The following is a 13,144-nucleotide window of genomic DNA, read 5'->3' on the forward strand; positions in this document are numbered from 1 at the left end:
GGCTAAGTGAGGGGATAACGGTTGGATTTTCTCCCCACCTATAAAAGAGGGTCTTCTTCCCCATTGAGATCTAATCCTTTGAGCTCGTGTTCTTCCCCATTGTTGACCTTCTTCGAGCTTGCTAACTCTCAATCTCTCCTATGATTCTTGCTAGTTCTTGAGGGAAAAGAGAGAGGAGATCTAGATCCACGTTTCCACCAATCACTTTCTCCTCTAAGTGAGGGGAACCCCTTGTATCTAGATCTTGGAGTTCTTCGTGTTCTTCTTTCGTTCTTCCTCTCATTTTCCTCCCTAGCATTAGTTGCTTTGGTGGGATTTCGGAGAGAAGGACTTGGGCACTCCGTGTGCCCTTGCCATTGCATTTGGTGCATCGGTTTGAGTTCTCCACGTGATACGTGGAAGTTACAAGTTGAGAAGCTTATTACTCTTGGGTGCTTGGTGCCCTTGAGCTTGTTCCTCTTGGGTGCTTGGGCGCCCTAGATGGTTGGTGGTGTTCGGAGCTCAATCATTGTGGTGTAAAGCTTCGGACAAGCGTCGGGGTCTCCAATTAGGTTGTGGAGATCGCCCCGAGCAATTTGACGGGTACCGGTGACCGCCCCCAAGGGTTGCCAAAGTGTACGGGTTCGGTGACCGCCCCCAAGGGTTGCCATTTGTACCGGTTCGGTGACCGCCCTCAAGGGTCACTTAGTGGAATCACGGCATCTTGCATTGTGCGAGGGCGTGAGGAGATTACGGTGGCCCTAGTGGCTTCTTGGGGAGTATTGTCCCTTCACACCGCTCCAAACGGAGATTAGCATCTGCAAGGGTGTGAACTTGGGGATACATCATCGTCTCCGCGTGCCTCGGTTATCTCTTACCCGAGCCCTTTACTTATGCACTTTACTTTGTGATAGCCATATTGTTATTTGTCATATATCTTGATATCACATAGTTGCTTATCTTGCTTAGCATAAGTTGTTGGTGCACATAGGTGAGCCTAGTTGTTGTAGGTTTTGTGCTTGACAAATTAATCGCTAGGTTTATTCCACATTTGTTCAAGCCTCTACCGTAATTTTTTTAAAGCGCCTATTCACCCCCCCTCTAGGCGACATCCACGATCTTTCACTTGTGTTATAAAGTAGGAAATGTCGAATGCCCGTGATTTGCTGGAACAGGAATTAAATAACACTCCGGCAAACCATAGGTCATTTTTATGTAATTACTTGATATATGTAACGGGTTGACTGTCATTCTGTCGGGGCTCCTTATGTGACTTTCAGTCTACTCTGGAAGGAAGGATGCCAACTATTGTCATAGGGGCCGCTTCCTTTCCTTCTTCTAGTGATATACCTTGGTAATGCATGAGAGGAGGAGGGGAAGCGACTATCACCAACGGTCAAAATATCTATGAGGGAGAGTCCACCATATACTATCGAAATATGAGAGAGTAAGAATCCCGACTGTTGTCGTGGGGGTCGCTTCTTGTTCATTCGAAGGTGCTAGACATTTTGGTGTAATGCACTTCGAATGAATGAAGGAGCGATCATCACTGACGATCACAAATGTCAGAGAGGAAGAATCTCGATTTTTCTTGTGGGGGCCGCTTCTCCTTTGTTCTTGTGTGCTAGACATTTTGATGTAATGCACTCGGGAACGAAGGGAGTAGCGACCATCACCGACGGTCGAATATGTCAGAGAGGGAGTGCCCACCATATACACCACGTGAGATGAGAGTTTTCAAGGAAAGACTCGATAGACCGATAGTCAACCCGTGATGAATAATAATGATATGTGTGTTGAGTTCCTGTTGTTTGCCATCAATTTTTAATCTTTGCCTTATGAACACAGGAAATGTCTGACGACGATAGGACCCCTGATTGTGACTATTGCGGAGACCGGGGTTTGTGCGATGGGATGCCTCATCTGCAAAACGGTAGGTGCTTCACCATCGTGCTGAAGGAGACTTTTGATGTTTTTACGGTACGTAACAACGACAAGCATTTTTCCGTAATTAAGCATGACTTGTGATTTTTGGCTTCAACGTCTAATTTCCATTTTTTACAATTCGAATAGTTCATCCCCTGTTGACGGTGTCCTGGACTAGGGGGTACTAACCTAGCCGGTCCATGCTCCTCGGATTGGGCTGGTGGGCCCTTATTCTTATCAAGATGGACTTCGGAAGCTCCACGACGTGATCAAGACTGCGCCTGTCAATGACTTGTCCTATACTCTAAGACTTCTCCTACCACCTCATCGCCTAGATACCGACCTTGTAATCCTAGATGCCCTACCTGGCGTGTATATAAGCCAAAGGTTTTAGCCTGTAGAGGGGACATCAATGCAATCTCATTCACTTAGCCCTAGAGTTAGACCACATCTTACGATCTCGAGGTAGATCAACTATGTACTTGATACATCTATATCAATATAAACAAGAGCAGGACTTAGGTTTTTACCTCCATCAAGAGGATCGAACCTGGGTAAAACACCGTCTCCTGTTCATGTTACCATCTGTCTAAGATCTGCAGCTCGGGACCCCCTACCCTGAGGTCTGCTAGTTTTCACACCAATATTGCTGCTTTCATTAAGAGTTCTGCTATGAGATCAACAAAAGGATTAATGGATCATCTGTAGATCAAATGCGTTAATGGCTCCGAGAGCGTTTATGCCCCTGGCCAACCTTTTGTGTTCAGCAGCATGATCTTCTATGCTGACTTGACTGGCCATCTGGCCTCCATCGAAAACTACACCCCAGGTCAGATCGTGACCTTTGGCAGCCTAGAGTATACCGCAGATTCCCGCGGCGAACTCGTCCTGTCAGGATAGACGCCCGACCGGATTGAGGACATGTTCGACTCCGGAGGCTCGACTCTGGAACCGACCTCCTTTGAGGATGTCGGGCCAGGACGTAGATCTGACCCCCACCTCTGAGGCTACATCGGGTTTAGAGTCGACCTCGGCGCAGTATCTAGGATCACTCTCAGATCTCCTTCATGCTGAAAACACAACAAGCTATACGCTGGGCACACTTTCAGTCAGCCCTGCCTATAGCCAAGCCATGAATTCCGAAGAACTATCCCACCTCAATGAGATGCTTGACCGTATCCAGAGCATGTCTATCTCGGATGGCAAGACTTCAGTTTATGACCAGATCAGACTTAAAGCTGACGAACGAGATTTACGTCCCACCCACCTAGTCGACACGGTCGATAACTTAACCGACATGCTGGACTACGATGAGGACACAGACATGGATGAAGATGTTGATGGCCCCACAAAAAACACTTCGCCTCTGGTAAACACTGGTAGGTGGACTGCGACATGCACTTATGATGTCTATATGGTTGACACCCCCAGATTCCCTCTGAGGCGTTAGCACAGACGCAGAAGGGGCAATAACGGGGAGCCCAGCGGCAACAACGTCACCACCGATAATGGCGACACAATAGTCGGTGACACCGATAACCCTGAACTCGCTTTCAAGCCTCCCAAGTGCAGAATAAAGTCTCAAACGAAACCTCGAGAACTTAGATCCCGATGACCTCTTTGAAGGGTCGACGATAATTACATGCTGGAGTCCGAGGAAGAAGAGAGCCTTGGCACCGAGGACTACATTGTCCCCGAAGACCCTTTTGAACAAGAACGCTTTCGACGGTGACTTGTTGCCACCTCTCGAAGCATGAAACGCAAGTAGCAGTAGCTACAAGCCAACATAGATGTGCTGAACGAAAAGTGGGTCAAAGTACTCTCGGCCGAACAAGATCTCGAAGATCGACGCCGTAGGGCACCGAAATCATACCCACGTAGGTGTCTGCTACCAGAGTTCCATGAAGAACTAGCCGTCGATGAGCTTGACCGCCCCCCTAGAGGCCGGGATAGGCCAATGCGGGGAAATCTCAACACTCGACCGACTCCACACCTGTTATGGCAAGGACCCCATAGCTACCTAGACTCTCACGACATTCGACATCACATTGAGGCAAATAGGGCGCCTCCTAGGTCCATCTACAGATCAAGAGGACGCGTGCCTGCCGGGTCGGATGACTACGACGCCTGGTTGGACAGGAATAGCTGCGCCCGAGATCAAGCCTACTCACGGCTCTCCCCCGACCTCCCACGGGATACCACCCGATCCCAAGGTCCAATTGACCCCATCTATTTTACAGATAGGGTAATGGAACATCAGTTTCCAGAAGGGTTTAAGCCCATCAATATAAAATCATATGATGGCACTACAGACCCAGCAGTATGGATTGAAGATTTCCTTCTCCACATACAGATGGCCAATGGAGATGACCTCCATGCCATCAAATACTTGCCGCTCAAGCTAACAGGCCGGCTCGGCATTGGCTTAACAACCTCCCTCCTCATTTCATTGGTACCTAGGAAGCCATTGAAGACACTTTTCAGGCAAACTTCCAAGGCACTTAAGTATGGCGGGGGTTCACATATAGTGGCCGCATGTACTGGAACATCTCCGCCACCATGTCAAAAACCACGATCCTGTGGTGGACACCATTCGAGTGCATGTGCAGGCCGCCATTGAGAAGGACCATCACGCCGGCGGAGTATAGTCACGTCTAATTGATCGGCGAACAATCGACGTGCCTTGATTTGTTGGTTCCTACGGTGAGGACTTGGTGCTCTTCTGGACAGTGCACAAGCAAAGGAAGGTATGATCTTGTCCAGTACAACGCGGTACTCGTCTGAAGGTTGGTGCAGGAAGAGGCTGACAATGTTGTCAACAAGCTTCCCGTCCCGGCGGAGGGTAGCCCACTGGCACGTGACCGGATTGCAGATGTGGTTCCTGCCGAGGACGAGATCCGCGGACCGAAGGCGTACGACGTTGACGCGGGCTGGATGCTGACCCTGTTGGCGGCGAGTTCGCAGGACTTGATTACGGGGAGCGCCGGCTGGCGGCTATGGTGGTTGAGGAGGAACCTGGGGTCAGACGCGAGGCTGAGCCAAGACCAGCAGACGGCGCCGCAGTTGGCCAGGAGGCTGGCTAGAATCTCCCGCAGCACATCGTCCGGGAAGCCGGCGAGCGGGTTCGGCCTTGCCCTGCATCATTTTCTTCTCAACAGAGCCGTCCGCCCTGGTTCTTGTTGGGTGGGGAGGCGCTGCCTAGAACAGAGAAGCACCTCCAGCAGAGTGTCGGAAAAGGCCTCCAGATGGGATCTCGTGGTAAAGAAACTTGCGGCGATGGAAAAAGTATTTTGGATGGCTCTCTGTTGGTTTCCCAATTTTAGAGAATTTATAGAGGCGGAATTAGGTCAAACGGAGCAAAGGTGAGCCCACGAGGCACCAGGGCGTGCCTTGGTGGCTCGTGGCGACCTCCTTCGTCTTCTGACCCTCTCTTGAAGCTTCTAGTTTCTCTTTTGTCCAAAAAAAAAATCTCCAAAAAGTTTTGTGGCATTTGGATTTCGTTTGGTACTGATATTTTGAAAATCAAAAACTGGCAAAAACAGCAACTGGCACTCGGCAGTGAGTTAATAGGTTAGTCCCAAAAATGATATATAATTGCTTGTAAATGCATATAAAACATCCAAAAATGATACCATAATAGCATGGAACAATAAAAATTTATAGATACGTTGGACACGTATCACCTGCCGAGGCCGAGAACCGCGTGTACTGCCCATGCCAAGCCGTAGGGAAATTCTTTCACCTCCAATTCATGCAATCCACACTCCCAAGCATGCACAACCTACCTCTTGCTTCATTCATCGTCATCAACTTCTTTGTGTCCTCATTAGGAGGTCGGAGATACTAGGGACCAAAAACCCGGATCGAACCCTTGGCAAACACATGCGGGCATTTGAGTGTGGTATCTTCTCCAATGTGAAGATACTCATCAGTGTAGTCAGCCAGAATGCCATATGCTAGCACTCTCATTGCCAATGATATCCTTGGTATGAACTAAACCCAAGCAAATCGGCGGCATTCCTCCGGTGAGTGAAAAAACAAGAGTTTTGCTTACAAGCTTCCACAATGCGAAGAAAAAGAGATCTAAGCATTCGATGTATCCTAAAAAAGAGGTGAACCGGATAGGGCGGTACCTCGGCGAAGTAATCTTTCATGAGCATGGAATGGCTGAGAGCTCGGTTGCCTGGAATGCAAAGACGGCCAAATGTCGATCCTCGACGCTTTCTCTTCTTGCCGGCCTCAAATTCTTGGACAAGATGCAACAACACGAGGTGCTCAACATTTTCGTCGAAAAGCATATCCTCTATATCAGAATCATTCGACTCCGATGAACTCCAGTCATTATCCATCTAAAAATAATAATCCTCAATTTAATCTACATATCACCCTTCTCCTAAAATTAAAACGTACGAAACCACTAGGGCCTTGTTCGTTTAATCCTCCTCCCAAGGGGATTGGAGTGGATTGGAGAGGAATTTGGCTTGTAGGGGATCTAATCCCCCTCAATCCCTGCCAATTCCCCTCACAAACCACCTCAACCGAACAAGGCCTAGAGAAATTACCTTTGGCCACAAGAACGTGCTGCTCCGCCCCTACCGATGACCGGTAGCAAATCCACTACCCCTTCTTTCCCAGTCTGCGAGGCCTCAAACACGCGGCGCCAGCGGGCGCGGGGGCTGCGAGCATGAATCCATGGCTTAATCGCGCCCGGAGCAACGTCTTCCGACCGCAATGAGGCCCCGTGCAAAGCTCCATGACGGATCAATGGCGGCGGAGGCAGCCACGCGCCCGCGGGATGGAACGGCCATCCGCGAGCTCCCAAACTAGTGGAAAAAGATGCGGGAAAGGGTGGCGGAACTACTCGACGGCACGGGGTCGCGGGGCCAGCAAGAATCGACGACGAGATGCTGCGGCGGCGGCATGAAGCGTGCGAGCTGAAACTTTCGCTCCGTCAAATTTTTCTAGCGGTAGGGGAAACTAAGAATCAGGCGGTGAAAACTTCACATGCGGCGCTTTGGCTGATTTTTCAACCCGGCACCTTAAAACGGCGGTTATTATAGCGGCCGGGGCTGCGGGGCCTGCTAAGGATGTTCTAACCTATCACCGCATAACTAATCTTCATAGAAGATACTCAAAAAAAAAAACTAATCTTCATAGAAACAAACCCCAAATGAATCAACGGGCGCTGCTCACCGGCTGCAGCCACGCGAGTATTCTTTGCGAGGAGAAGAGCCTCTTTTTTTTTTGAAATAATTACGTGGATCGATTAAGATGTTCCCTTTGATCCCCTCCTTATTGGCCAGTTCTACGGCTGCTAACACGACTCACACCTCACTCACAAAAAAAAAGAAAAACACGGCTCACACCCTGTCTCCTTTTGGGATGTTTGAGTGCAGCACACCCGAACTGCCCACCGAACTAACAAACTATCCAACCAACCCACCACTGACACGTATGCCCCAAGGCGATCCGGCCCCACGATTCGGTCACCTCGTTCGAACTACCGGAGCTGCCTCGCACCACTCGGCCCCAGCTGCTCTGACTTCTCCCCCACCCCACTGACACTCTCTCACGTCGGCGACTCACCCTCCACCCCTCGAGTCACGCGGCACCTACTAATGGCCGCGGGATCTCGCCGCCCGCACCGCCGGAGATGAAGCCCCGCCACCTCCCGCCGGTCCTTGTACTCGCCTTGCTTTCCCTCCTCTCCCTCTCCCTCCGCCGCCACCTCACCCCCCTGCAGCCGCCGCTTCGTCCCGCGGCCGGGGACCCGCTCCTTCGTCGCCTCGCCGCGGTGGAAGGTGTGGGATCCGAGCAAGTCCTCGCCGACGCAGCTGCACTGCTCGTGAATGGCTCGATATCCACGTTCCCCAGCCTTGGCAACCGCCAGCGCCTCCTCTACCTCCGCCTCCCGTTCGCCCGCACCGCCCGCGGCCCGCCCAGGCCGAGGACCGTGTCCCGCCTCCGCATCCCCGCCGAGGCACTCCCCTCGGACGAATCCCTGCTCGCGTCCTTCCGCACGTCCCTCCACTCCTTCCTCCTCGCCCACCACCGCCGCCGCCGGGGCGGAACCGGTAATGTGGCCAGCGTCATGAGCGAGCTCGCCGGCGTCCTCGGACGGCGCTTCCCGACCTGCGCGGTCGTCGGGAATAGCGGCGCGCTCCTCGGCTCCGGCCGCGGACCGCAGATCGACGCGCACGAGCTCGTCATCCGCCTCAACAACGCACGCGTGGCCGGCTTTGTCGCCGACGTCGGCGCCAAAACCTCGCTCTCCTTCGTCAACTCCAACATCCTCCACCTCTGCGCGTCCCGCAGTGCCGCCACCGCCGCAGGCTGCGGGTGCCACCCGTATGGCCCCACCGTGCCCATGGCCATGTACATCTGCCAGCCCGCGCACCTCCTGGACGCCCTCATCTGCAACGCAACCGCCACCCACGCCTCCCCATTCCCGCTCCTTGTCACCGACGCGCGCCTGGACGCACTCTCGGCGCGCATTGCCAAGTACTACTCGATCCGGCGATTCGTGTCCGACACGGGTGCTCCGGCGAGCAACTGGACCCGGAAGCACGACGAGAGGTACTTCCACTATTCCTCAGGTATGCAGGCGGTGGTGATGGCGCTGGGGGTGTGCGAGGAACTGAGCCTATTCGGGTTCGGCAAGCCGGCAGGGGCCAAGCACCATTATCACACCAACCAGAAGAAGGAACTGGACCTGCACGACTACCAAGCGGAGTACGATTTCTACGGCGACCTCCAGGCGCGGCCGGAGATGGTGCCGTTCCTTGACGAGGCCCAAGGCTTCACGGTGCCGCCGGTCAGCTTGTACTGGTGAGGTGCCTTAACTGTGTGTATTACTGTGTTGTTGTTGTTGTAAAATTGATACTACTACACTTGATTGACAAAATGTGAATTTAGCCGACAGAGAATTGTAAATTAGGGCAATGGACTGAAATTTGTAAGCAGAAATGTAGGCCGGTTTGGTGATCAGATGGTTCAAATGATGGGAAACCGCAAGTTCTTGTTTGTACTATTATGCTTTGGACTGTTGATGCACCTGTCAGTTGTCAAAATGGTTAGTACTAGCTGACAATAACCCAAGTTGTTTACACTCTGCTTTAAACAGGAAAGTAACGTAGACTATTCAGTTTGGTAGCCTACCATGTTTTGCTTGGAACAATATACAGTGCTGATTTCGTTAAGTGAGGAGAGTGAGTAGCCTACTTTGTTTCGTTTTTGTTGCACAACAAACACAAAATGTTGATTTCTCATTACAAGACTGGCCTGCAAAATATCTGGTAAGTCCAATGTGGTGCAAACTGTTGTGGATTGTTTCAGTCATTATGTAATTTTTTGTCTGACAATTGCCTTGCTCTTTTCTTTTTATGAACACAATTAGCATCAGTTAGAATTAGAGTTTTCTGTATAACAAAGAACGAAGTACTGTAGTACTGCTGCGCTCTCATTTTGCATCCATGACTCGCTTCATTTGGATCCCAGGGCAGATGTTATCTCTGTCGCATGAGCTATGCTACCTTGAGGTTGTTGTTTATCAAAGTACTACGTAGCTGTTTGTGCTCTTTACATTCGTCACATTTCTGGAGTAGTCTTTCTCATCGGTTAATTAGATAAATGACATTACAATTATGCCGCCTCCGACTTAGAGAAATGCTACTACAACTTTTCTCTTTGAAAAAATACCACTCAAATTTGCATCACACCTATAGATGCGGATATTGCTTTTGGCTCTAGGGAGTATATGCTCCTGCACGTCAAAAATGTATTTTGCCAAGGTCAATTTTTTATATAAAAAAATAGATGTGTTCGTTGTCACACCCAAATGCTACCAGCAAACTTTTAGGGGAAAAGCTTAAGCATGTGGATGTCTGCAAAAAAAATAAAAAGTCAAATAACAAATCTCACCTTCAAATGGTATACTTAATTTTGTTTTTTCATCGACGAAGTACTGCCATCCGTTTTTCATGAAAATTGGCAAGCACACTGGTACACTAACATGAACATTTACAAAAAATCTGAATTTTAAAATTTATTTCCTATTTGTTTTTAATAACTATTCACCAGTGAGCGTACGCTCCCTAGATCCAAAACTCCGCGTCCCCTATAGATGCCATTATGTAAAGTTTTAGACCATAATACTTGTATCTTCTTCCTTGGTATTTTTCTTCCATCCTCCGAATCCTAATCTCCTAATGTTTTCCGTGTGAGAATGTTTCCAAATCTTAGCCAGGCTGTGTCCTTTTGTTAGCATTACTGCTACTAGTACTACCTAAGCATATGCACAAAAGAAACAAGAGCCCACACCTTGTGAAGCCCAAGTATGAGGAAAATACATGAAGATGTCCTACGCCAAGGTCAGCGGAAGCTGGTGGGTAGCTGCCGTCACGTAAGTAGATCCGAGAGGAGAAGCATCGAAGGTCGATCATGGCAACGGCTTGGTGTCTGACGGTGTTTACGGGTTAGAGGTGCCTCGAGTCACTTGACGTTGGTCCATGAGGCTGTTTGATACGGAGCATCCTACGGACATCATCATGTCAAGAGTCTATTTGACAAGTGACATGTACGACCTCTACTTCACATATATATATAAAGGTAAATCATCTTCTTTATATGTGCTCACTTAACCCACTCGAGGAAGATATACTACTTGACATTCCTCTCGTGTGCATACACAGGTATTGCCGGAGCTTAACGGACGACGACGAGGAGTGCAAGCGTCAAGGAACACCTACACCATCGGCGAGGAAAGCGTGGAAGCAAAGATAGAAGAAGACGGAGTTGCACCAAAGCTACAACCACCGGACGTCCGACGATCCACTGGACGTCCGACGCGACTACGCCCAGGCCAGCCAGGAGAACCGCAACCGGTGCATGCTACAGTGGCCGGACGACCGACGAGACGCCGGACGTCTGACACACTACAACCACCACACGACCGATCGATACCAGAAATCCGGCGACACCTGTACAGAGAAGAAACGTCGGAAGTCCGACGCCCTTTGGACGTCCAGACCCCCGCGAGCCACCGGACGACCGACGTCCCTCGGACGTCCGACGCCTGCCAGTGCACAGTTGGGCCTTTGGCCTTGTATCCCTTTCCCGCTTACCCCTTTCGTGGCTTAGACCATAAATAGACCTCCCTCTCCTTTCTAGGGTTAGCAAAGTGATAGTTCATTTGTATGTGAGTTTTGCTCCTACCTACTCTACTCTACTGTTGAGAGAGAGAGAGAGAGAGAGACCACTTCATTGGAGTTCAAGACCTCCTTTGGAGAAGATCCCATAGGGGAATCAAGACCCCTATTTGGGAAGATCCATCTCGGATTCAAGGCCTCAACTCCTCACGGATTGGGATGAACTAGCTACCGTCTGTATCGTCCTTTGTTCGATTTGAATAGCGTATCTCTCCGTGTGTATGTGGATCTAGCACATGTGTAACAGTTTCTCGTTGATTTGAGTGTTTCCTCTCCTGATTTGAGTGTTTCTTCTCCTTTTCCCTCGTGTGTTCATTGTGTTCTTTGGGAATCCCCCTCCAAATCATAAATGATCGGTCCCTAGGGTTCCACCATATATCATCTTGGTATCATGAGCCATGGTTGATCATGTTTTTGGAGTCCCTATCCCTCTTTTTCTAGCCTAATTTTGTTGATTTCGTCCTAAATCCGAAAATCCCCACCAAAAATAGCCCCAAATGTTTTTTGTGAATTGTTGGTTTGGATGATATTTTGTTGAATTTGATCCATGGATTTGCTGTGTTTTGAGTGGATCTAGCATCTCCACAAGTTTTCCCACTTTCCATCCACGAAATCTTCTCAATTTTGACCCCAAAATCCCCAATTTCCGCCCAAAATCGCGTTCTGGATCTCAAATCCCGCGTTGACCCCGATCCAACAGATGACCGACACTTTACGGACGTCCGGAGCACCGGACGTCTGACCTTTACCGGACGACCGGAACCACTCAACAGAACCAAAATCACGGATTTTCGACCTTTTTCGCACGTCCATCCCGCGCCCAGCCACCGGACATCCGTCAGTTACCTGAAAAAAAAACTAACTTCCGCTGATTTTTGTTTCGGTCATAACTAATTCATCCGGACTCGGATTTTGACGTTCTTTGGCTCGTTTTGTAGTTATTGACATCCTCCTTTCCACAAAAACACTTCCAGCATCATTTGACTCCATCAAACATTGGAATTTTGGCATCTTTGCCTAGGGCCTTCACCATATCATCCTTATTACTACCAACGACTCCCGCAACCTAACCCATTTTGATCCCCATATCGCTTGTAGTTGCTTGAGTAGTGACTCGAGTCTCCTACGGTGTTTCGGCTACTTAGGGATAGTTACTTCTTCATCAATCACCACCATAACTTCTGCATAAGCTTGCCCACCATACACTTCCGCCACCCCAATTTAACCCAATTTTCTTTGAGCTTGTTTGAGTTGTGGGTTTGTCTCTAAGGTGTTATGGATATTTAGGGACGGTGACTTCAACTCTGACTCGCATAACCCATCATTGCACTTCTTCAATCCCATTGAGCTTCCGCAAAACCACCACCGCATTCCACTACCACCATTTGACATTTGACGTTTGAGATTTTGAGTTTGCGGTTTTTCTGTTTCCTAAGGTGTTTCGGCTCCATGGGCCAGCTGCTCTTATGTGCCTTAAAAAGTAGCTTCCACATCCCTCCGTGCGTAGCGCCGAAGAAGTGGTCCAGCGTCCGCGGATCCTCCGGCTTGAATTCCCACATGGGGGAAGCCCGGCGCTGGCAGGGGAGAATGCAGCGGAAAAGCATGATCTGTATCACGTTGGCTAGACCAACGCTCTTTCCCACCACGTTGGTGATGCGCGTTTGCAGCGCCAGCACCTCCGCCTAGGACCCCCAGTCGATGCCCTTCTCATTCCAGGAAGTGAGCCTCATGGGGGTCCGGATTTGAACTCCAGAATGGCCGCCTGGTTGGGGCGGCGTGGCTTGGTGATGTAGAACCACTCTTGTTGCCAGATCTTCACGGTCTCCACAAAGGTCCCCTTGGGCCAAGTGGCGTTCGACAGCTTGCGAACCATAGCCCTGCCGTAGTCCACGTGCTACCCATCGACCAACTTCGGCTTCACATTGAAGACCTTGAGCCATAAGCCGAAGTGTGGCCGGATACGGAGGAGGGCCTCACACACGACTACGAATGCTGATATGTGGAGAAAGGAGTTTGGGGCTAGATCGTGGAAA

At 50.0% G+C, this 13,144-nt stretch overlaps 1 protein-coding gene across 1 annotated transcript; it reads left to right on the forward strand.

Moving 5' to 3' along the window:
- The first annotated feature begins 7,441 nt into the window (after window positions 1–7,441).
- Window positions 7,442–8,952, forward strand: LOC119308239 (sialyltransferase-like protein 2). Its single transcript, XM_037584361.1, has one exon. The coding sequence runs from the start codon at window positions 7,559–7,561 to the stop codon at window positions 8,735–8,737; it is 1,179 nt and encodes a 392-aa protein (XP_037440258.1). The 5' UTR covers window positions 7,442–7,558; the 3' UTR covers window positions 8,738–8,952.
- Window positions 8,953–13,144: the final 4,192 nt, after the last annotated feature.

This window comes from Triticum dicoccoides, chromosome 5B, assembly GCF_002162155.2.
Source record: "Triticum dicoccoides isolate Atlit2015 ecotype Zavitan chromosome 5B, WEW_v2.0, whole genome shotgun sequence".
In the NCBI taxonomy this organism is placed as follows: domain Eukaryota; kingdom Viridiplantae; phylum Streptophyta; class Magnoliopsida; order Poales; family Poaceae; genus Triticum; species Triticum dicoccoides.

Excerpts from the sequence above, each read along its gene's own strand:
- LOC119308239 (XM_037584361.1), top strand. The coding sequence starts at position 7,559 with ATGAAGCCCCGCCACCTCCCGCCGGTCCTTGTACTCGCCTTGCTTTCC.